Source organism: Setaria viridis, chromosome 7 (assembly GCF_005286985.2).
Source record: "Setaria viridis chromosome 7, Setaria_viridis_v4.0, whole genome shotgun sequence".
NCBI lineage: Eukaryota > Viridiplantae > Streptophyta > Magnoliopsida > Poales > Poaceae > Setaria > Setaria viridis.
The window spans coordinates 24,759,878-24,783,484 of NC_048269.2; the positions used below are offsets into that span (position 1 = coordinate 24,759,878).

General features: G+C 46.2%; 3 protein-coding genes across 5 annotated transcripts; all 3 read left to right on the forward strand.

The window, feature by feature from the left end:
* The first annotated feature begins 1,024 nt into the window (after positions 1-1,024).
* LOC117863998 (uncharacterized) lies at positions 1,025-6,360 on the forward strand. Of its 2 annotated transcripts, XM_034747959.2 has the most exons (7): positions 1,026-2,778; positions 3,851-3,941; positions 4,037-4,194; positions 4,273-4,324; positions 4,414-4,496; positions 4,592-4,685; positions 5,302-6,360. In XM_034747959.2, the coding sequence occupies exons 1-7, from the start codon at positions 1,459-1,461 to the stop codon at positions 5,853-5,855; spliced, it is 2,352 nt and encodes a 783-aa protein (XP_034603850.1). In that variant the 5' UTR covers positions 1,026-1,458; the 3' UTR covers positions 5,856-6,360. The 2 variants fall into 2 exon arrangements, with proteins under 2 accessions (XP_034603849.1, XP_034603850.1); XM_034747958.2 differs by having other exon boundaries at positions 1,025-2,778; positions 4,037-4,324.
* A 2,336-nt stretch (positions 6,361-8,696) lies between these two features.
* LOC117863521 (RNA polymerase II C-terminal domain phosphatase-like 1) lies at positions 8,697-17,949 on the forward strand. 2 transcript variants are annotated; one of them, XM_072294889.1, is made up of 18 exons: positions 9,320-9,458; positions 9,833-10,086; positions 10,522-10,997; positions 11,673-11,883; positions 12,011-12,168; positions 12,253-12,323; positions 12,497-12,602; positions 12,686-12,772; positions 13,410-13,982; positions 14,078-14,144; positions 14,636-14,766; positions 14,848-14,901; positions 15,304-15,400; positions 15,878-16,083; positions 16,161-16,241; positions 16,481-16,546; positions 16,946-17,019; positions 17,198-17,949. In XM_072294889.1, exons 2-18 carry the CDS (start codon positions 10,065-10,067, stop codon positions 17,301-17,303), a joined length of 2,586 nt encoding a protein of 861 aa, XP_072150990.1. In that variant the 5' UTR covers positions 9,320-9,458; positions 9,833-10,064; the 3' UTR covers positions 17,304-17,949. The 2 variants fall into 2 exon arrangements, with proteins under 2 accessions (XP_034603174.1, XP_072150990.1); XM_034747283.2 differs by lacking the exon at positions 9,833-10,086 and having other exon boundaries at positions 8,697-9,458; positions 10,518-10,997.
* Positions 17,950-18,867: 918 nt separating this feature from the next.
* Positions 18,868-23,426, forward strand: LOC117863523 (uncharacterized protein At4g19900). Its single transcript, XM_072294891.1, has one exon. It carries the CDS (start codon positions 21,777-21,779, stop codon positions 23,301-23,303), a length of 1,527 nt encoding a protein of 508 aa, XP_072150992.1. The 5' UTR covers positions 18,868-21,776; the 3' UTR covers positions 23,304-23,426.
* Positions 23,427-23,607: the final 181 nt, after the last annotated feature.

The following is a 23,607-nucleotide window of genomic DNA, read 5'->3' on the forward strand; positions in this document are numbered from 1 at the left end:
GGGAGCTGCGGAGCTGGGCGTGTCGCCGCCTGGCGACTTTGGGGTTTTCGCTGGCGAGGGGCTTGAGAGGGACGGGAGGGTAGAGCGGAGGCGCGCGGCGTGCTGGTGCTGCTAGCATCGGATGCCTGCCGGCAGCCCGGCCGCCGCGGGGAGACTTTGGTGGATCTCTTGATGAACTGTTTTGCGCGATGGTCCTGACTCCTGACACGCACACGCCGCATGTGGTGCCAATCTGCTGGCCGTGGCACATGGTGCGGTGCCTGTACATGTGTGTTCTTTAATCTTTACGTGCTTGGGCTCACCGTCTTCTTCTTCTTCTTTTTGGAAAGATTTGGGCTCACCATCTTCATTTTTACGAGTGCGATTGTGCGAACAACCCTTGCACAGAAGAGGCTTCGTTGAAAATCTTCACTCGGATGCTGTCTGACTACGCGGTGTCGCTGTCGTTGTTTCAACTCGCGAAAAATAAAAGAGAAGTCTTTTCCACCTTGCGGAAAATAACAAAGACGACAAATCAAAGCCCGTGGGTGGACAAAAGTACCCGGGTACGAATGACGTCGCCAAACGTCCGATGGCACGAGACCTTCACCAGAGAAGCAGAGACCAGAGAGATGCGATGCGATAGGCATCTTTTTATTCCTTGCAACCGAAAAGTAAAAAGAACCAGGCGCACGGCAGCCAGACGCCTCCTCATCGCCCTCCTTTCGCCTCCCGTACTCACCCCGCTGCGCCGACGCCTGGTGTACACGCCACCTCACCTTAAAAATCCCAAAACACGCCCCCAAATTGATGGCCTTTCCTTTTCTCCCTCCCTCCCTCTCTCTCTAAGAAAAAAAGAAGAAGAAAAAATCGATGGCCTTCCCGGCATGCCCCTGGCACTAATCCACTTCCCCGAAACGGCAGGAGCGGTTACACTTTCCCACTTGTCGCGTCCGAGCACTCCGGCTGATGGCTGGGCCCCGCGGCCGCCGGGTTTTTAACTTCCCTTCCCTCCCCTCCCCCACCCCCTTCCCGGCCGAGGACGATTTGTACCGCCTGCCTACCCGACAGTAAACAGTAGCCGCTGGTAAACACCGCCACCACCAACGACGCACGCAGAGGGGGGCAAGGCGCAGCGGGGAGGGGGATGGCATCACCACCGCAATAACAACGACGACGGCACCAGCGCCAACCACCACTTTACGAGGGCAGGCACAGCACAGGCGGGGAGAGGCAGGCGCGCGGCACGGGGCAGGAACCCGTCGCGATTGGCCCGTCCGACGACGAACCGGTCGCGGGCCTCGTGCTCCTGGTGGATCTGACGCCACCCGCCCGCGGGCGCGGTCGCTTTGCTTCCCCCTCGGTCCTCGTCGTCGACGCGTCGTCGACGCGTGCCGCCGGCCGGGCAATTCCCCGCGAGGGGGCGCCGTGCCCATTCGATCTGCTGCCCCGGGCTCGGCTGTCAATGCGGGCGCGGAGATGAGCGCCGGCGGCGGGGAGGAGGAAGAGGAGGAGGAGGAGGTGTTCTACGAGTCGCGGGAACGCGTGCTCTCCTCCTCCGGCTCCTCCACCTCCGCCTCGGACGACGACGACCACGGCCTCCCGCGACGGCGCCGGGACGGGACCGCCTCCGCTGCCGCGGCGGCCGCAGCCGCTCTCGACGTGTGGATGTCCGAACCGGCGCCCGTGCAGGAGCGCCGCCGGAGGCTGCTCCAGATGATGGGGCTCGCCGGGGACCCCGCCCTCGCGCGCCTGGAGATGGGCCGATCGGCCTCCTACGACGGGCCCGTACGACCGGCGGCGGTCTCGCCCATCTCCCGATCCAGATCAGACGGCGCCGCGCCGGTCAAGCCCCCGCTGGGGGGGCGGTCGCGGCAGGCGTCGTCGGGCTCCTCCGAGGCCACGCCCGAGGGGGAGGAGGCCGACCCGAGGTGCCTAATCCGGAACCTCGACGACGGCAGTGAGTTCGTGGTCAAGGAGGAGTTCGAGCTCCGCGAGGTCGGCACGGGCCGGCAGCTCACCATGGAGGAGTTTGTTGACCTCTGCGTCGGCCGCTCGCCCATCGTCCAGGAGCTCATGCGACGCGAGAATGTTGCCAACGCTGGCTCGAACAACGACTCGTCCACCCCCATCCAGAGGTCCAACTCCGACTCCAGCAACGGAGCAACGCGACACCGGCGGCGTAGCAGCTGGCTTCGGAGCATCCGGAACATCGCTGGCTCCATGGTGGTCACCTCCCGCGACCGCCGCAGCAGCGACGAGAAGGACACGTGCTCGGAGAAAGGCGGGCGCCGGTCCAGCTCAGCCACAGATGACAGCCAGGACAGTGCCAGAGCCGTGCACCATGGCCCGGTGCGCGTTAAGGTGCGGCAGTATGGAAAGTCGTACAAGGAGCTCAGTGGTCTGTTCATGAACCAGGAGATACAGGCTCACAATGGGTCCATCTGGAGCATCAGGTTTAGTCCAGATGGCCGGTACCTCGCGAGTGCTGGGGAGGACTGCGTGATCCATGTCTGGGAAGTGTCTGAGTTTGAGAGGAAACGCGAGGAAAATGGGGTGTGCAATCCTTTTGTTGCAATGGTGTGCAACGGTTCGCCAGAGCCAACATTAGCGCTGGCCAGTCTGGATGGGAGCAATTCTGAGAAGAAGCGTCGGGCAAGGTTCTTGGAGAGTCGGAGGTCAGTGAGTTCAGACCAGCTCATGGTGCCAGAACATGTGTTTGCATTGTCAGAAAAGCCGATCCGAACCTTCGTGGGGCATTCAGAAGATGTGCTTGATCTCTGTTGGTCCAAATCTCAGGTAATTCTAGCGTACCCATTTGCTCTGAAGTTGTGTTGGTACTTGATGAGTAACGATGAATGCTGAAATTTAGAAGCATGCCACAAATAGTATAAAGATTATAGACAGTGGTTGCTGAGTCCTTATTGTTTACTCTGGAAGTGTTAATGAAAAAATTGTATGAAGCTTATTATTTCAGCAATCCATCCTTGTGGTAATTGACACCAACCATGTTAGGGCAGAATTATACCTTTGCTCCAAGAACTAACATAGTTTAATGCATTTCCGGTGTAGTGAGCTGCAAAGGCTGAATTAATAACTTGTAATGCATAAATGCAAGTGTGTCTGCTACCTAACTTTAGAGTTCTTCCTCCAAAGTTAATTCTTCCTTGTGTTATGACAGTAATATAGTTTAGGCATTAATGTATGTATTATGTGTTTCACAATACATTATGGACTAGGTTTGTGAACTTCTAGAAATTAGAGATACCTTGCCTCATCATGTGATTTCATCTATCATCTTTGTTCAGTGCTCACAACTTTAGTAACAACATGAAACAGCCAAACAGGCCATATAAACAAGGCACTAATCAGGTTGCATCAAGTGGAGTCTCAATTTATGGTCTCTTAGGGCACACGTTTATCCTTCTTAGTCAGAGTTCAAACAGCTTGTCACTAAGTCACATTGCATCAAGCCATAAGTAGAATACTACTATTTATCAGGTTTTGCAAAATGCAGTTACCCCTCACTGGTCACACTTATTTATGAAGGGGATTACAATTACCGACCGACCAACCAGTTGCCTACAAGAGCACAAATGCATGATTGGGCTTAAGTTAGCAGTTCGAGACATCTATTCCTAGATTTACATTGGCACTCTATGGGCTATACTCCATACCTCTCTACACTGGCTACATATCAGAACTTGTGCTCACCAATAGTGCGTTCATAAATTCATTGCGAACTATGGTTGCTAAAGTTCTGTCAGCTCCTTACAAAACAAATTTGATTGCTATGCTTATCCAGTAGTCCTATGATTCTGCTGTCATTACAAAAATTTCCCAAGTAACACCTTTTTCAAATGCTTTGCAGTACTTACTTTCATCTTCAATGGATAAAACAGTGAAGTTGTGGCATATCTCAAGCACTTCATGTCTGAAAACATTCTCACATAGTGACTACGGTAAGAGTTACCCACCCCTTGCACTATGTAATGTTTCTCAGTTCTCACTCAGCCATCAATATCCTAAATTTTCCTTTGTTGAACTTGTATCCCAGTGACGTGCATCCAGTTCAACCCTGTTGATGATAGATACTTCATTAGTGGTTCACTGGATGAAAAAGTCCGCATATGGAGCACTCAAAACCGTGAGATTGTTGATTGGCATGATTTGCATGAAATGGTCACTGCTGCTTGCTATACCCCAGATGGGCAGGTTTTAATCATCTATACTTCATTCCTTGATCTAAATATCTTCGTGTTAAGGTCTAACATGTTTCCTTCTTACCTGAAGAGTGCATTAATTGGTTCCCATAAAGGCAGTTGCCATATTTATGATACATCTGGTACCTCTCTCCACCTGTCTCATGATCATCATGTGTCCATGTTTTTTCTTTGGCTTTGATCTTACCTTTTCATTTACTTTTCTGACCAGATAATAGGCTTCTTCAGAAGAAACAAATTGATCTGCAGAATAAGAAAAAGAAGTCCAGTCAGAAGAAAATCACTGGGTTTCAGGTGCTTAGTAGAAACAAATTTGTGTATGCTTTACTAGCACACTAAATTTTTTGTCGTTAGCTCCCTGTCTTACTGAGTAATAGTTTCTTGAATAGTTTCTCCCAGGAAATACTTCAAGGGTCCTTATTACATCTGCAGATTCAAGAATCAGGGTTGCTGATGGCCTAAATCTAGTTCACAAGTACAAAGGTATCAAAATTGAGTCTCGGAACTTTTCTAAGATTAGTAAGCTTATCATATTATAGACCTTTTTTTAAGTCATAGTTTTGTACTGCTACAGTGTTTTCTCTGCTTCTAAGTAGTGATTTATGAGATGAAATTCAAGTTGTACTAATAAGTACCCAGTTATCTGGTTCTTTGCATGTCAACAACCTAATTTCTGGTTGCTCCTCTTAACCTTTTTCTCGAATAGTGCAGGGGAGCTATGTGTCATTTTATTAAGAAGATTTTTGAGCTTTATTAGAATCCCGGTGTCTGTAGTTTGATATGCTTCCTATAGATACAGCAATCAAATCATGTAGCGGTCATCTGTTTATCAATAACATATTTCCCTGTTCCGTTGATTGAATCATGTAGCGTTTTCGCATTTCTCCTGTCATCTGCTCGCAACAAAGTGACAAAACTTGTCAGTCTCCACTTTGTTGAGGTGATAGGTCCTCGTGTTCACTTAACATGATAACACAGTTGTATCTGCTCATTGATGGGGGTCCAATATGCATATATTTTTTCCCTGAAGCAATGATGCTTAATTTTCTAGTAGTTTCCAGTACAATGTCTCTTGACTCTTTGTTCTGTTCTCTTTCAGGTTTTCGAAATACTAGCAGCCAAATCGCAGCCTGTTTAGCTGCTAATGGGAGGTATGTGATCTCTGCAAGTGAGGATTCCCATGTGTACATATGGAGAAATGACGATAACCTTGAACAAGGCAGAAGTAAGGGGAATGTTACTGTCACCAATTCCTACGAATATTTCCACTGCCAGGATGTGACAGCCGCTGTTGCTTTGCCATCTGCTGGCTCGGCAATGGTATCCAGAACAAACTCCAGGAAACATGATGAACAGGACTGTGTATCTGAGCATCCTCTGTTGCATGCTGTCCCTGAATTGCAAGATTCCTGTGATTTCCAAGGCCAAAGTGGCAATATCCTAAGCACCAGTTCAAACCACAGTGGTGATAGAGCAACTTGGCCTGAAGAGCTCATGACGGCAACAAAGCAGAGCCCTCGGTCCAGTGCCAGTCTTCCCAGTGGTGCTGGTCAAGCTCCGAGTCGGTCTGCCTGGGGAATGGTAATTGTCACAGCAGGCCGTGGAGGTCAGATCAGAACATTTCAGAATTTTGGGTTTCCTGCTCGAGTATAGTAGCTATGAGGCTGCTGCCTGGACTTGACATCTGCTCTGCAGCAAGCCGGGTGATTTTTGTGTATAGATAGGTGAAAAATTGGGTGATTTGCACAGCAGTCTGGGATTGTATTTTGTTGCTCCTAGGTGCAGCTGCTTGTGGACTTCGACTAACATACGACCTGGCACTCGAGGCACGGCGAATTCGTTTGCCCGTAATTGTACATGAGAATGGGCCCGGGAAGGACGACGGGCGTCAGCCAGTTGGAGCGAGATCTTTGGGATCTTTTGCCATCTTTTAATCTGTTTTCTCCATTGAGTCCAGTTTAGCTTTTCTCTTGATGTTTACCCCTTTATTATATATTCTTGTAAGAAGAAATCTCAGTTCTACAGAAATAGAAAAGCAAAAAAGAGTTGCATAGAGTGATGAAATTCGTTGTACTGGTATAGCAGGCTATGTTAATGGTACATGAATATAGGAGTAATAGAGGTTCTAGGAAGAGATGCAAAATTTTTGAGTTCTGAAGCTTTTGGACCTTGCTTCTGGACATGGTTGGCCCGGTGCATTTCTGGTGGGAGTATATCTGGTGTCCAACTGTCGGTTATCCAACAAATTTGTTATCCCCTTTCTGCTTTCGATCATTGCTACATGCTCTTCTCCCGTTGTATCGTGTGGTGTCTGTGCGTTGTATGGAGTCCATTCTTCTTGTGGTTGCTGGGGAAAACTACCCCATTTCTTTGGACTCGAGCTGTTCAAATGTTTCGGCGGCGAGCTCCGATCTTTCTCGCGGTGGAGGCGCGGCCACAGCGGCAAAAGCAATCTCCAGATGAGTTGAAATCCGGCCTCCCACGACTCCGGTCTGCCAGATATTTGGGGATCTGATCGAGATGCCTATCGAAGCTGACGCGAAGACTCATGGTCGTCTCGTAGCAGCATCAGGAACAGCGTTTCGGTGATTCGCTAGATCGTTTGATGTGATGTCAAACAAACAGGCAAAATCAACTGGAATTGGCTAGACGAAGGTAATCAGTGTGATTTCGTTCATGCTTTGCTTTTAGTTGGAAGGTTGCGCGAGGCATATGTATTGTGCAACTTCTTTAAAGAAAAGATAGAAAAAAGGAGGACCGTGCCATTCAGCGCCGATGCTGACGCCTCTGAACTGTATCTTTAGGACCACACAAATAAATTTGTCGGCCTCATCACCGATCCAACCATCCAAGGGTCCACGAGTGCGAACATTTGGTGAGGTGGGCTCTTCTCTTTCGGTAAGGTCAGACGGTTTGGTCAAACACCTTATAAGAAAAAAGAATATATGAAGGGGGAAAAGAGAGAAAGAGTACATCAAAAGAAATCACCATTAGAAGTATAACTAGACATTGAAAGGGTTCTAGTGTGCAAGTACAGCCACTATTTTTGTATAATATCAATAAATCTATAATATCGCTAATTATGAAAAATATTTTCATGACATATAAGATAATATGTTTTAAAAGAAATGATCAAAACTAGAAATTTTAACTCATATTTTTTAGGACGTCATAAATTTGGGAACAAACTAAAGAATTGCTCCCCGGAAGGCACTTCATAAAATGAAAGGTATGCTAAGTCCGCTTCAATCACCAAAGAATCTAATTTAGCATAGAAAATCACGCATAAAACTTTTTGAGCAACACTAAACATCACTGAATTGGAGCATAATTGGCAAAAGGAGTGTATGATCCTCTTGAGAAACATAAATGCCAATTACATAAGCTTGAGTATACGGTTTTGCAACTTTACCTTGCCTTTTTCCCCATGCATCAATCCTACCGCGACCTTTGGCTTCATCCTACACCGCGTAGGCACGTGCACTATAGTTAAGGTTGCCCCTTTTTTTATTCTACCACCATTCGGCCTCATAGTTACAAGAATATGACACTTCATTCATAATTTTGACTATTATCGTTTTGTCCATTACAGGCAACACTGTCTTAGGGGTTTTCAAAGGAAAACAAGAGAGACCCATGTTGTGCCAATTACATCTTATTCATTGGGTTATACCATTATTTATACTTAGCTTGATGAACAACGTTTGCTACCAAAGCTTAATACTCCTTCCGTCCCAAATTACTATTTGTTTTATTTTTTCTAGATACATAGTTTTTCCATGCACATAGATATATGCTATGTCTATGTACCAATGAAACCAAAACGAATATTAATTTAGGATGGCTGGAATACTTATTTTTATTCTCATATAACTAATCACCCTTCTAGAAACAAAAAAACTATTGATGGTAGCAATGATCTTGCTCGTCACCAATGGGCTATCTTACGAGTTGAGTCGTTTCACGAGTTTTCTTAGCCAAAAGTTCGAGCTAGGTGACAATAGTAGTCCTTTTTTTTTTGAGACCCAGGTGACAATAATAGTTGGTATACTGATAATGGAGTTGGGCCTAAACTCAAGCAATGGTTGAAAAGGCCTTTGCCACTCGTTAGCACAGTATGAGTTTTACCATCACTTGACTTTGCTAATATGAATTAAATGGCATTTTATGATTGGAAACATGATTATTAATGGTTAATTGGAGACAACAATTCTTCTGTTAAATGCACAAATAGTGTTTAAGTTGTGAATGCCAATTTTTTTTTTTATCAACAGCTCCATCTACAAAATCGATTTGTAGTAGCTGGAGGCGGCGCCTAATTGCCTACTGGAGTATAAACCAAGTTTCCTCAAGAGCTAGAAAGAAGGGTGTATCGGTAAGCAACGTTCCAATTTGGAAACGTACTGGGCCTACTGGCGTCGGTTATCCAAAAATAACGGGCAAAAGGAGTCCACGAATTATACTCGTCATCGCCTCCTCCCCACCTCCCTGTAAATAAAGCGTCAGGTCTCCCTCCTAACCTCGCACCAGGCCACCACCAGTGAATCAGTGGTGCTCTGATCAGACGCCGCCTAGGGTTTCTCCGAGCCGCCACCCCGTGCCCCCGCCCCCTTCCCTTCTCCTCCCCGAGCGTGCCCGCCGTCGCCATTGCCGCGGCTTCGCACGAGCTGCGCGAAACCCATCCTCAACCCACCCCGTGGCACCAAATCCGTCCGTAATCTGCGAAGAACTCGAATGCGATCCGAGGAAGCGCCATAAACGCAGCACCACGCACGCATCTATCCATCGCTGAATTCCTCCTGCTGGTTTTGGAGACTTGATAAGAACAGATCCGCCGGCGCGCGGATCCGTCAACCTGTTCGCGGCTGCGGACAGTGCGCGTGCGGTGCGTGGACGTGCGCAACAGACTCTGTTGAACCGAGGATTTGGATCTCTGGAACCACTCCGATTTGGTTTTGGCCAGTGCGATCTGATTCCGGTGCGTTGAACATGATCAAGTCCGTGGTTTATTACGGGAACATCCCCGTTGGGGAGGCGGAGCTGTGGCCCAAGGGCGAGACGGACCTGGCGTGGGCGCGGGAGATCCGGGTGGACCGCCTGTCGCCGCCCAGCGAGCGGTGCCCGCCGCTCGCCGTGCTGCACGCCGTCGCGGCCGGCGCCCGTTGCCTCGTGATGGAGTCCAGGCCCACATCCACGGCTGACGAGCCCCCACCGCCGCTCGTCGCCATGCACACCGCTTGCCTCAGCGGCAACAAGGTATACATGTGAATCATTCTGACACCGAAACAAGGAAACAGCAAAGAGAAATGAACAAATTGTACCTTTACGTGGACAACCTTAGCCACACAATAAGTCTTAAATAGCGGTAGAGAAACTAGTGAATACAGTATTCCTGGAATATTTACTGCATTAATGATTATTGTAATTTAGCATGAACAATGTACTGTGGACTGGTATTTTTTGACAAAGACGTGAATTAATTAACAATACTAACGGTATCTTATATGAGAATTCACTTTCTTATATAATGTTTTGTGGACCATGGCCTTGGTTTTTAACTTGACCTCAAGTAATAGAACCAATGCAAGTATAGAACCTGGCCTGACTTTGCTCAATGAATGAGGTTTCAGGAACAGAGTTCCATATTCAGAAATGGAGCAAATATCAAAGTATATCTTGAGATCTTGAATGCGACATATTGGTCATTTGGTTGCTGAGACATGCTGGAGGTTATGAAGAATTTGCTGTTATTCAGCAATTCTCGGCTTTGTAAACATTACTCGCTATCAGAAGTTCACTGAAGCAGTTGGCTGTTGGTTCTGATATCTGAAGTCCACGTATGCTCACAGAGCTATTTGAGGAATGAGCGATTATCTGCTGGCAAGTTTGTTGCTGGATTTCACTGGACCCAAATTCATTAAAGAGGACATGCGTATTAAGAAATATTATTTTGGTCCCTGTGATTCCTCTAAATAGTCAAATTTATTAGTATTGACACCATTGTGAAATTTCTGTTCTTTTTTAACATTTTTAATGTAGATGGTGTTCCGCTAATCCAAACTACAAAAAATTAGGACAAAATATACTCTTTGCATTTTCTTTCTACCTATTGTTTTTTCTGTACTAGGTTTACTATGCACATGTTACTTTGATATGCATTGCTCCTTTATGGAAACTTTATATATGCTATAAGTGCGTTGTGAATTTCCATGCTTTCGCTGTGTGCATAGTATTCTGTTTGCTTACATTATTCCCTAAGCGGAAAATATTTATTCTGTGTCTGATCTTGTTCCTTTTAATGCATATTGTTTGCAGACAGCGGTTTTTCCACTTGGAGCGGAAGAGATACACTTAGTGGCGATGACTTCTAAGAGAAACTTGCCAAATCACGCGTGTTTTTGGGGCTATAAAGTACCATTGGGCTTATACAATTCTTGCTTGACCATGTTGAATCTTCGATGCCTTGGCATTGTGTTTGACCTTGATGAAACATTAGTTGTTGCCAATACCTCTCGGTCTTTTGAAGACAAGATAGATGCAGTTCAGAGAAAATTGAGTAATGAGACTGATCCTCAGCGCATTAGCGGTATGTTGGCAGAGATCAAGAGGTACCAAGATGACAAGTCTATACTAAAACAGTATATAGAAAGTGATCAGGTTATTGATGGTGGCGAAGTGTATAAAGCACAATCTGAGGTCATCCCACCCTTAGCTGACAATCATCAACAACCTATGACACGCCCGATTATAAGGTTACAAGAGAAACACATTATCTTGACACGTATAAATCCATCGGTACGTGACTCACATCAACTTTCTTCTAAAACTGATAAAAAAAACTTCGTTCTAAACGTGATGTTCAGATGCTTCCACTTTTTTGTTATTATTAATCACCATTCTTTTGGTAAGCGTGGAAATGTACTGCTTTATTGACTTTATTTTGCACAATTTTCTAAACTGAATTGTACCATGATAATTTAATTTACTATATTTTAAGACATCTCATCACCTGATTTTACTTGGCATAATTCTTTTCACGGAGAAAAAAAATACAGACCTACTCCCTCCGTTCCAAAATGTAGGTCATTTTGGCTTTTCCACATACATAGATTTTGCTATGCACCTACATATAGGGTTATGTCTAGATACATAGTAAAATCTATGTATCTAGAAAAACCAAAACAACCTACATTTTGAAACGGAGGGAGTATTTACTTGTCCATTAGACAGTTGCTTTATGTTCTTGAATGCTTTATCAGCATAATATGAGGCTTTACCATACTGTTAGGGCCAAGTTACATGGGTTAGGGGTTGCAGCCAACCAAAAAGTTCAACCTTTCTTTCTTTTTTCTTGCTGAGCTGAGCTTTATTTTGATAGTAGGAACACCTGTGCCTATCAGGCTTTGATTCAATCACATTTGCATGCCAGTAGGCTGCCTGGTTTATTTTTCCTTCCCTTCTGTTTTCTAGATAAGAGATACTAGTGTTCTGGTACGGTTAAGACCAGCATGGGACGATCTTCGGAACTACTTAATTGCAAGAGGTCGCAAACGTTTTGAGGTGTATGTGTGCACAATGGCTGAGAGGGACTATGCTTTGGAAATGTGGAGGTTGCTTGATCCAGATTCAAAATTGATAAACTCTGTTCAACTTCTTGACAGACTTGTCTGTGTGAAATCTGGTATGTTTAATTTCTTCTGAAAACACAAGTATCAGGAGCATAATGTCACTGCTAAAATCTAAGTTAGTCGATAGTATCTCTTGTGATCTTTCCAGCCTTTTGATGTATGCTACATTTACTCATCTAGGATCAAGAAAATCATTGTTAAATGTATTCCATGATGGATCTTGTCACCCTCGAATGGCCCTTGTTATTGATGACCGTTTAAAAGTTTGGAATGAGAAGGATCAGCATAGAGTTCATGTTGTTCCTGCATTTGCTCCATATTACGCTCCCCAGGCAGAGGTAATGGTCAATTCTTAGCAACCGACATAAGACTATCTTATTTTATGGTTACTGATGGTTCCTTGTCACCTCTTCAATTTTCAGGCAAACTTCCCTATTCCAGTTCTTTGCGTTGCCCGAAATGTTGCTTGCAATGTTAGGGGTGGTTTCTTCAAGTAAGGACATCTTTGTCTATATGATATTCTTTGTAATTAGTTGTCATGACATTGTCCTAGCTAAATTGAATACACTCTGCGGCCATTCATACTTGTTTTCCTGTTACTTGCACCAATTAACAAGCTTGAATCACTTGCCGAAGCATAAGTTTTGTGATTTATTGTATTGACAGAGAGTTTGACGAGGGCATCCTACCCCAGATTAGTGAGGTTCGTTATGAGGATGAAATGGATGGCATTCCCTCTGCTCCCGATGTTAGCAATTACTTAATTTCAGAGGTAAACTTCATAAAGGAAAATGCTTCAGATTGACTACCTAGTACCTATTTTCTACCAAAAAACATTAATTTTCTCTTTGCTAGGACGAGAATTCTGCAATTATAAATATAAACAAAGATCCACATGCCATTGATGGTATGGCAGATGCAGAGGTTGAGAAAAGGATGAAGGTTTGCACTTTTACTGCCTTGTTCTGGATGCTTGGCTATAATGCATAAATTTTGAAGTTAATGGAGATGCAGGAAGTATGGTGCTATTATGTGAAATTAAATTGAATACAGTACGAGATGAAGTATGGTGCAGAATATGTTGTGGAGTATGCTTAGTGTTCATTTTAGACATTTGTTCATAGAGTTGAATCATCCATTTTCAAATATCAAAGATGTAACTGTTTAATACTTATGTGCATTTTCTTCTTCATTTATATTATGTGGTGCCTGAAAAGTGGATTGCAAATACAAACTTCTAATCCATTCAAAGACACAGTTTTTACGAGGGTAAAATGCATTATTTGAAACTCAACAGTGGTACATTTCTTTAGCAAGATACATTGAAAAGTCTACTATAAAATTTTGAGAGATGCAATTGCAGCAGATTTTTTTTGGGAAGTTTAATCTATAGTATCCAACCAATTTCTCAAAAATAAAAACCCATTCTGTATGGTATTATTCTATTTGTATCAGCTTAATCCACCTAACAATCAACTGGTAATGCTAAATAACTTCATACAGTATTTCTTAGCAACTGCTACTGGTTTTAGCATTTTTAGATCACATCTCACCTTGTTTGTATCTAAAATTTTTTCAGGAAGCCTCTTCCTGCTTTCAAGCTACGAATCCAATAACAACTGACATCGATGTGATGTCAGTAGCCGCTAAACAGCACTTTGTTACACCTACATCCTCATCTACCCCAATAGCAGCACCACCGGGCATTATTATGCCTTTGAATAATGAACACCTTCCTCAGCCTCCTTCATTCAGCTGGCCAGTTACTCTATCTGGTCTTGTGGATCCTTCGCAAGGTTCTCCAGCTAGAGAAGAGGGTGAGGTTCCTGAGTCTGAGTTGGATCCTGACACTCGGAGAAGGCTTCTCATATTACAACATGGTCAAGACACAAGAGAAGCTGCACAGCCGTTTCCTGACAGACCTCCTGCACAAGTCTCAGTTCCGCCAGTGCAATCTCATGGAAATTGGCTTTCCTTAGAGGATGAGATGAACCCAAGGAACCTGAACAAGGCTTCAACAGAATTTCATTTAGAATCTGACTCTGTAAATTATGATAATAAGCAACCACAGCATCCATCATACTTCCCTGACGGGGACAATCCTATATCTGCAGATAGACATAGCTATAAGAACCAGAGATATCCTCCTCGGGTTAGTGAACATTTGTTTTTTATCAGAATTTTTAAATGATCTTTGTTAATGAGGTGTCTGCGGGTGATATGGTGACGCGTGCTTTATTTACGCAGCCACTTCACAATGAAGATCATCGAATGCTTCATAACCATGCACCTGCAACCTATAGATCCTTTTCTGGTATGTTTTTTTCTACCCTTGATGGTTCTGATGTGTTGAGCATATTGTACTGTGCATGACCTCCTTTTGTGCTTGCTTATCATATCTTAAGATCTATAGGGTATGCTAACCGACTCGGCTCTCATCTCATACTGTCACTTTAGAGTTATCTATGTTTCCACTTTTCTCAATGTAAGCTTTGTACTTGTATTTTCTATTCACCGTTATGTAAGCAGCATGCAATTTGTTAGTTCGCTCACATTTTTTGTTTTATTTTCTAAACAAGATGAAAAGAGATTATGTCTTTTTACTGGAACTTTAAGGTTGACCTCTTTTGAATTAGTTTAGCTGCTGCTTATATTTGCTTATCCTATTGTGAGCGTGGTCTACTTATCAATCATGGTTTCACTGGAATCCCTATTGTAGCTAGCTAAGTTATGTAACTCCTTTCTTGGAATGTTGTGGGTGCGTGCTTAGTTTAGAGTATTCTGAACTTGATTTGCAATGTGAAGGGGAGGACATAGCGACTCGGCATGCTCCTTCAAGACAAAGAAGTAGACAAATGGAATCAGGAAGATACTTCATACAACATGGAGGAATATTGGGTGTGTTAGAGGAGATCGCAGTGAAATGTGGATTTAAGGTATTGTTAATGATGAAAATCATATAGCTATTTTGTTCTTAATCTGATAGCTTAACATGCCTTGTATATTTATTCACCTAGGTGGAGTACCGATCAACTTTATGTGATACAACAGATTTGCAATTCTCCATTGAGGTATACAAGTTATGCTAATTTTACTTTAGATCCCAATATTACTTATAATTTATGGAATCATATGTACTGGGGATGTTAAAATATTGGGAGTTATGAAACTTGATATGGGCTTCAGGAAGTAATCTTGGAAGCGGACGGTGCCTTGTGCATGATCCTTGCTGATCTATAGCTCAAAGCATGCATCACTTTTTCTTTATCAATTATTTATTGAGGCTGATTGGAACAGTGTTTCAAAGGTGTGGCCTAGGCGTCCGGGCGGATCCAGCTCGCCTTGCCGCCTAGGCTATAAGGCGTACACAGCTTGCCTTAGGTTGCCTTGTCAACTTTAAAACACTGGATTGGAAATCACTCTATTATGCTTGTCTCGTATTTTCTATTCTTACCTTCGATTATACCTTTCAGGTTTGGATTTTTGGAGAAAAAATAGGTGAAGGATTTGGAAAAACAAGGAAGGAAGCACAGTGTCAAGCTGCTGATACCTCCTTAAGAAATCTGGCAGGTGAGTAGACAGACTCCCTATTTTGTTTATTCCCATTTGAAGTTGCTAGTGTGCAACAAAACTATAGGGGTTTGATTATGGATAGTAACATTTAATTTGGGGTATATTTGATTTGTTGTGGGCAGTTATATTTTCGGTGGTTGACTTCTGAGGTCTGATCAAAGTGTCAAAATTGTGGAATAGTTTATTATTCTGGTTTTTGAATCATGTTTAACTAAATGTTGCTGAAATATTTATCTTTGGATTTTTCTGTCGACAATTTTCCTATTTGCAATATTTTTGATGGCATGATCTTAGTATGCGGAAATCCTTCTTTTTTTCTTCTTAAATTATGTACGGAATGCCTCCAAGAAAGGGTGGAAAACACAGAATCCAACAATCTTCTCATAAAGCATTACATAAGAATCCAACAATCTTCTCATTATCTCTTCCTTTTGTGTAAAACATGCATATATTTGACCTCAACTTCATTTGCAGACAAATTTTTATCATGGGACCCAGATAAGATGACTGTTGCGAAGGAGAATGGTTTTAATAGCAATCCAAACTCACACAGATATCCAGGAAGTAATAGAGACGATATGTTACCAGCTGCAAGCACTTCAGACGAGTCTAGATATACGAATGACAGAATCGATAACTTAAGAAAACCTGGTGGTTCTGTTGCTGCTCTCAAGGAGCTTGTAAGTTGCTTCCTTAATTACCAGCTTTTGGACAATTATTATGCTCTTTTGACTAAAGTATGTTTTGGTACATTCAGTGTAAGGTTGAAGGGTATAATTTAGCATTCCAAGATCAGCCATCTATAGATGGTTCAGCAGGTAAAGAAGTTTGTGCTCAGGTCAGTACTTCATCTGGATGAATGTTCATGTAACATGCCTGGTACACCGTATGATCTTGATACTGTAAGATCAGTTAAAGCAAGTAAACTTGCTTCTGTTACCCTTGTATACAGTACATGATTTGTTGTATGTTGTCATTGGTCAAGAGTTTTTCTTCCTTTAGATTCAATTTGCTCCGATGGCTTTCGTGCTCGTAGCTCATTCTTCTTATATTCTGAAATAATGCTTGGCTTTTCAGGTAGAAATAGGTGGGCAAATCCTAGGGAAAGGAGTTGGAGTAACATGGGAGGAAGCTAAGCTGCAGGTTGTAAGCAGATGGATGAACAGTTCAATCTTTTCCTTCTTTCTTCTTGGGATATTGAAATGAAAAAATAAGCCCGAGTCTTACACTTGTATTCAACGAAGGAGGGTTTTTCTGTCTATTAGGCAACTAATTTTCTTGTTTCAGCCAAAAGTTTATTTGCACACTAAACAACCTTTGCTACTAGTCTGTTTGGAATCAAAGAAACCACTGAAATATTGCTTTCTACTAGACATTAAAGGAGAAACTAAAAGTACTGTCCTATATTTTGTAATGTGATAAACGACAGAAATTGCATAAGCATTTTTTCTTGTACAAAAGGAAGCCTTTTAGAAAAAAAAAATTGTGCAGTTCATTTACACCCTTCATTGCCGAACTGTTCATTGACATCTCTTTTTATAGGCTGCTGATGAGGCTTACGGAACATTGAAATCCATGCTCGGTCAACTTGCTCAACGACAGTCTGCATCTCCAAGGTAATGGTTTGGTTTCTGTATGAATATTTTCCATGTTTTTCGTGGTTGTTGAAGTCCGCGGACGTTTAGCTTTCTAGCAAAGACCAATTTCTTGGCAGTCATTAGGGTGGAAATTGGTTCTCGTACAAATGTCCCAAGTCTTAGAAAGCTTGCTCTATAATATTCTCTCTTTGGACAGGTCATTGGTGCCCAATTTTAATAAGCGCTTCAAGCCAGATTTCTCGCAGAGGATACAAAGGATTCCTTCAGGCAGATATTCTAGAGACGACAGTCGCTTTCCTTGACAGTAGTCTGAAGTATGCACTTCTTAATCTCCTGGGAAGAATCAGGAAATCATGCCAGCACGTTTCCCCTCAAGCATTCCGTAATTGCAAGTGCAAGCTAGATGGTTACGAGGGCAAGAGTTTATTGTACGCGATGACGCCTAGGCATCGCATTTTCAGTTTCGTGTACAGGTTTCTTCTCACCATCATCTTCAAGCTGCCATTATCCGCGATTGCAACTGTTGTTGTAACCTGATCTGAAGTGAGCTCTTGGAGATGTGTTCTGACCTGTATCAAATTCCCATTTCCTTATGCCGGAACTGAGAGTGGATCTCAGAGTGTACATTCCTGATGCTGTAGCCGTAGATTATCATTTGTGCACACCTAGATCAGATTAGGCTCCAGTGGTTATTGATGCTCGCTGCTCGGTAGTTGAGCTCATCCGAGTTGGCTGCCAATTTTCTTCTGGCGGCGGCAGCTTTTGTGTTCATAAGTCTTGCGCCATGTATTTTTAGAATCATGGCGCGAGATTTATGAACACAGAATTCGTGGCACCATGTTAACCTCATTCTTTTATTTTTGTAAAAAACATTTCAGAATTCGTGATGTAATCTGATTTAACAATTTTGAAGTGTGTTTGATCGAGTTTTGTACAACTCGTTTCCCAGTCTGCCTCTCGACAGTTACTTGCAAATTGCAATTGAGATGCCTTTTCTTCTAATTCTTCTGCATTTACACAGTTGTAGTACTCCACATGCTAATAATACGGTTCGTTTCTGGATGTGCCTGACGGTAGTATTTGTATACATGCTAAATGCTAAAGCGAGGCCTCTTGCCATCTAATAAAATTGCCCCTACGCGAAATTTCAAATTTCAGAACCCACGGATATTCTGGGCCCACGTAGCAGTGTCGAATTTCAGGACCCACAGATATTCTGGGGCCACGTGGCAGTGAGGGGTCGGCTGCCCACGTGGCTCCAGGGAGCGAGATTGTAGACGAGCGCCGCCAGCTCAGACGATATCAGATGATCTGCAGAGCTTGGGCTCTGCTCTGCTTCGGTGTTTCATGGTGGTGGCCGTCGCGGAGGACATCGGTGGAGTGGGAGGCGAGCAACCCCAGGACGCGGCCGTGCTCCGGCGAGCCAAGGAGCAAGCGCCGGGGAGCACGCCAGACAGGCGGTGCGTGCAGCGCGTCGACGCCCGACGGCGGGTGCGAAACAGCCGCATGGGCTCTGTGGCTTGCGGCGGCAAGGAGTTCGCGCCGCGCAGGCGCGTCGTCGAAGCTGGCGACCGCGTCCTGGCGGGCCCGGAGGCTCTCGTCGCCGTGCCCACCTGTCGCGGCGGAGCGGGACAGCAAGTCGCCCATCGATGCACGCCAGCCCGCCGGCGCGTCTCTCCCTGCGCTCGAAGACAACTTCGCCGCCGCGGCCGTGCTTGGTGCTCGATCGGCGTGGCGACTCAGCGCCGCTGCTGAACGCCGGCCTTGCAGGCAAAGCGGCGAACACCTAGCGCGCGGCCTCCGGCGAGACGCCTGACGAGGCAGCAAACGAGCGGAGCGGAGACGATGGTGGCGTTGTAGGTGAGACGTGCGTACTTCGCAAGAACGATGAGCGGCGCGGGGTTGCGAGCGGCGGAGCCGGCCGTGCGCCGTGCGGTGGTCCAAACGCGGCGGGCGGTCGCTGTGGAAAACGAGAACAGAGAACGGCCCGCCGCGGGAGCATCTCCAGATGAACGAACTAGTGCCCAGGGCCGCGAGCGTGATCCTGACGGAGGCAACCGCCGAGCGCCGGAGGAGCGGAGGCCGGTGGGCGCGCGTGACATCGCTGCCGGCCGGCCGGGAATATTTGCAGAACGCCCCCGGTTCGGATCGATCGCGATCAATAATCGCATCCCAAATACCCCTAATTTGGATTGCGATGAATAGTTGCGATCCGAATATTTACATATTACCCCCTAAATTTACAAATAACCCCCTAAATTGGATTGCGATCAATAGTCGCGATCCAATCATTTTCATTTAGACCCCTAAGTATTTTCAGATAACCCCCTGGTCGTGCTCCGCCCGTCCGCCGCCGCCCTCGACGCCGTAATCGCGAACCCCCAGCTCGGCCACTAGTCCCCGGCTCAAGCCCTAGCACCATCCCCCACCAATCTCTCCACCTGAAGAAAGAATGGAGGGCGGCGCGCGGCCCGACGCCGCACCCGGGCCGCGCGTTGCGAGCCGCCGGGCGGGCATCGGGGCATGGCGGCAACACCGGAGCGGCGGGGGACCCGGTCTTCACGCTCTACACCGGGGCGCTCGGCACCGCGCTCCTGCTCTTCAGGGCCTACTTGATTGGTCACCGGAGACCGCGCCGACCTCGCCACCTCGCCGAGATCGTGGCCGCTTGCGACGCGGCGTCTGCACCTGCGGGCGAGGAGAGTGAGTCAGTGGCCGTGTGCTCGGTTGTTCACCGCCGCTTCATCTGGTTGATTTGATTGGAGTTGATTAGGGTCTCCTGCAGGTTCGTGACGTTCATATGCGGGCGGCGGGCTGGGGTCTGCGCGCTCGGTGCGGCGGTGGCGAAGCACGCCGGAGACGAGGTCATCGTCGCGCGCTACCTGAGCTCGTTTAAGAAGGTAACTGGATGACGTTGCCTGTCAGGCAGCTGCTGTGAGTTGCGATAATGGATTTTCTAGATCAATTGCCGTTAGCTAGCTGTTCCTCTTGTTCGATCTTAGCGAACTTGCTCGTTTTGACTCTGAGGAAGCTACAGTTGTAGGTTAACCTCTGATGAAAATTGGTACGGCATAATGAACGTTAGTGATTCTTTGTGTAGTTAAACCGTGTTGAACTGTAGATTGTGATCTCATTTGATGTGCCAGATTTTCCTTGCTATCCTTTGCCCTTCGAAACTGTGACTTATTCATATAGAACAATGACCCACCTTCAATTTTCTAGTTTTTATGTATGAGATCATAATTGGCTAATATTGCCTACAAATTGTCCTTCACTCACTTGAAATACCTATAGAAACACTGCTACAGTGCTTCTTAGTTTTGGCCCTGTGTATATGCTGAAAGTGTCAAAGATTTACTGTAGGACAGGTATTTTATTGCCACAAAAAGGCAGCATTTCCTACTTCTGTACGTTTTCTCTAAACCCATGGTCTCATCATGCCAATTCTTTGTTCTAATTTCTAACTACTTCACTGCACCCCAGTTTGGTCCACTTGACCGCTGACATATTATGTTGCCAATTTATCCAATTTTCTTCCATGGTTGCTACTCTGAAGAAAAAGCAGAGATCTGGTATTATGAAAGAGATATCAATGATAACATCTAGTCCCTCCGTTCCAAATTGTAGGTCGTTTTGATGTTTCTAAATTTATAGATATTATTATACAGCTAGAGTCGTCATTTTGACTTTTCTAGATTCACAGATATTATTAATTATACACAGCTAGACATATCTAGATTCGTAGATATTATTATAACAACCTATAATTTGGAACGGAGGGACTAGCTAAAATACAATTCTATACAATTCGATGCGCTGTTTTCCGAAAGTATTTGAGATGGAGCCATCCCGGCCAATTGCCGCATTTTCTTTCCCCGTCTTTACACTGTCGGACCACTGCCTTGTTTGCTGTGTATTTAACATTTTATCTGTGACGTGTTTTACACTTTTTACTGCACGGAAAATATCATCCATTTATAACATATCCCCGGACCACATGGAACTCGAGCATACCGGAATCGAGGCACCCTGGGATGCCATGGCTACCACCTGCATATGGCGTAGGTGTCGCTCAAATCGATCAGCTATGCTGTTCTCGTCCTGCTGCGTAACAGCGTAAGCTGACCGTAATACCGGATGCCAAGGATCATGAATCGCGCGCCATCGCCCATTGCTGCCCATTGCTCTCGTCTCCTAATTGTTTATTACTACGCCAAGAAATGGTCGCGGTTCACGAGATCCAAATCCAAGTTGTGGTCTTGAACATGTGCCCACGTTAGCGGACGTAGCCTTACGCTTTGAACGTGCATGGTACTCAAAAATAAGCTTTTAAGGTCCATTAAACTATACTAACGAGGTAACTGATATTCCCACCGTTTTAAATTATAAGTTATTTTGGTAAAGTAGACATGGCTTATATCTAGATGCATAACCTAGAAAAATTAAAATGATTTATAATTTGGAATAGAGGAAGTATATTATACGATCTTCACCTTCCATCCTCATTAATGGAGGATTTAATGATAATGTATGATATATTTCGAAGTGATGCACAGCTGGAGCAATCCTTTCTTTTATATGGAAAGGAAGGATATAGGCACACTGCACATATATACTAACATATTGATAAGTAAACGCTCTATCCTAATGCCATCAGTGGCTCTAAACAAACTCTAAGACTAGCAAGTTGCGAGTCTGCAAGGTGCACTTAATTTTAACCTGCCAGCAGGAGCAGGAGTTCATGCGAATGGCGCCGCTTGCCTTCCCCTGCTACAATGCGGAGACCAGATCGAGATAGCTCCTCACGTAGACAAAGCCAAGGTCACGTACGTGCTAACGTGCACATGGCTGTAGCGGCGCAGGTGCAGCAAGCCAAGAGCTCCATGGCCACTCCTCCCGCGTCTCCGACGACGACGATGCCGGCGGCGCGGAAGCCGCTGCACCTGCTCCTCCTCTCCCTCTCGCTCCCCGTCCTCCTCCTCCTGCTCTCCCTCGTCTTCCTCCTCTCGCACACCACCTTTAGCCTCCTCATCTGCCCTCTCCTGCCGCAGCCGCCTTCACGGCGCAATGCGACGAGCACCAGTAGTAGTAGCAGTGGTGACAGCCTCGGTGTCTCCATGTACAAGACCTTGCAAGCGTTCCATGACTCGACGCCCCCGTCAAGGAGCAATGTGACGACCACCAGTAGTAGTAGCGCCAGCCTTGGTCTCTCCATGGACAAGACCGTGCAAGCCTTCCACCATGACTCGGGGGCGGCACCACCGCCACCGCCGCCGTTGCCGGCTGCTCCTGCTTCTGCTGTTAAGACCACCAGCAGCAGCAAGAAGGCGTCCGCGAAGAGGAACAAGAGCCTCCTCAAACTCCTGCTCAGGAGCACACCGCAGACGCGGCGGTTCGCGGCGCGCGCGGGCGAGCTCTTCGCGTCCCCTTGCACGGACCGCTTCTTCATGACGTGGCTCTCCCCACTGGTGCAGTTCGGCCGCCGCGAGCTCCTCGTCCTCGAGAGCCTCTTCCGCTGGCACCGCGGCGCCTGCCTCCTGGTCGCCTCCGACACCATGGACTCCGCGGGCGGCAGGGACAGGCTGAGGCCGTTCCTCGAGCGCGGCCTCCGCGTCGCCGCCGCCTCGCCGGACTTCGCCTACCTCCTGCGCGGCACCCCCGCCGAGGCGTGGCTCGCCGCGGTGCAGCGCGGCGGCGTCAGCCCCGGGAGCGTCCCGCTCGGGCAGAACCTCTCCAACCTCCTCCGCCTCGCGCTGCTCTACCGGTACGGCGGCGCCTACCTCGACGCCGACGTCGTCGTCCTCAGGCACTTCTCCGGCCTCCGCAACGCCATCGGAGCGCAGGCCGTCGACGAGGCCACGGGCGGCTGGAGGCGACTGAACAACGCCGTGATGGTGTTCGACAGGGCGCACCCACTGCTGCACGAGTTCATCGCCGAGTTCGCCGCCGCGTTCGACGGGAGCAAGTGGGGGCACAACGGGCCATACCTGGTGTCCCGGGTGGCGGCGAGGCTGCGCCACCGGAGCCCCGGGCTCAACCTGACGGTGCTGCCGCCGCGGGCATTCTACCCCGTGCACTGGAGCAAGATCGGCGGTCTGTTCGTTGCGCCCAAGGATAGGAGAGGCGAGAGGTGGGTGAAGGCCAAGGTGGAGAACATCAAAGGCGAGAGCTTCGGCATCCACCTATGGAACAGGGAGAGCAGGGGGCTCGAAGTGGAAGAGGGGAGTGTCATTGGCAGGTTGATTTCAGACAGCTGCCTGTTCTGCAATTCTTCCATGCTTGTAAAGCAAGAATCGCAATAGCTGCGGGAGATCCTGCACATTTTCAGCTGCATGCAGATAGATGAGTTGAGAGGTTGGTATTTTGTGAGATGATGTACATCTTACTTGCAGACAGTGAATACTATATAGTACAGAGGTTTTGAACTTGTAAGTATGAGGAAACTATCCTAATTGACAAGAAGTTTCAGAGAAATGCCGTCTAGTTTAATTGTAGGTGTTCTGATTGAACTATCCCAAGGGGGACAGTGGAAATTTTGGATCATCAAGTAGCTACTTTGACAGGGAAAGCAGAATTGTCAGGAAATGGTACGGTAAACCTGAAGAT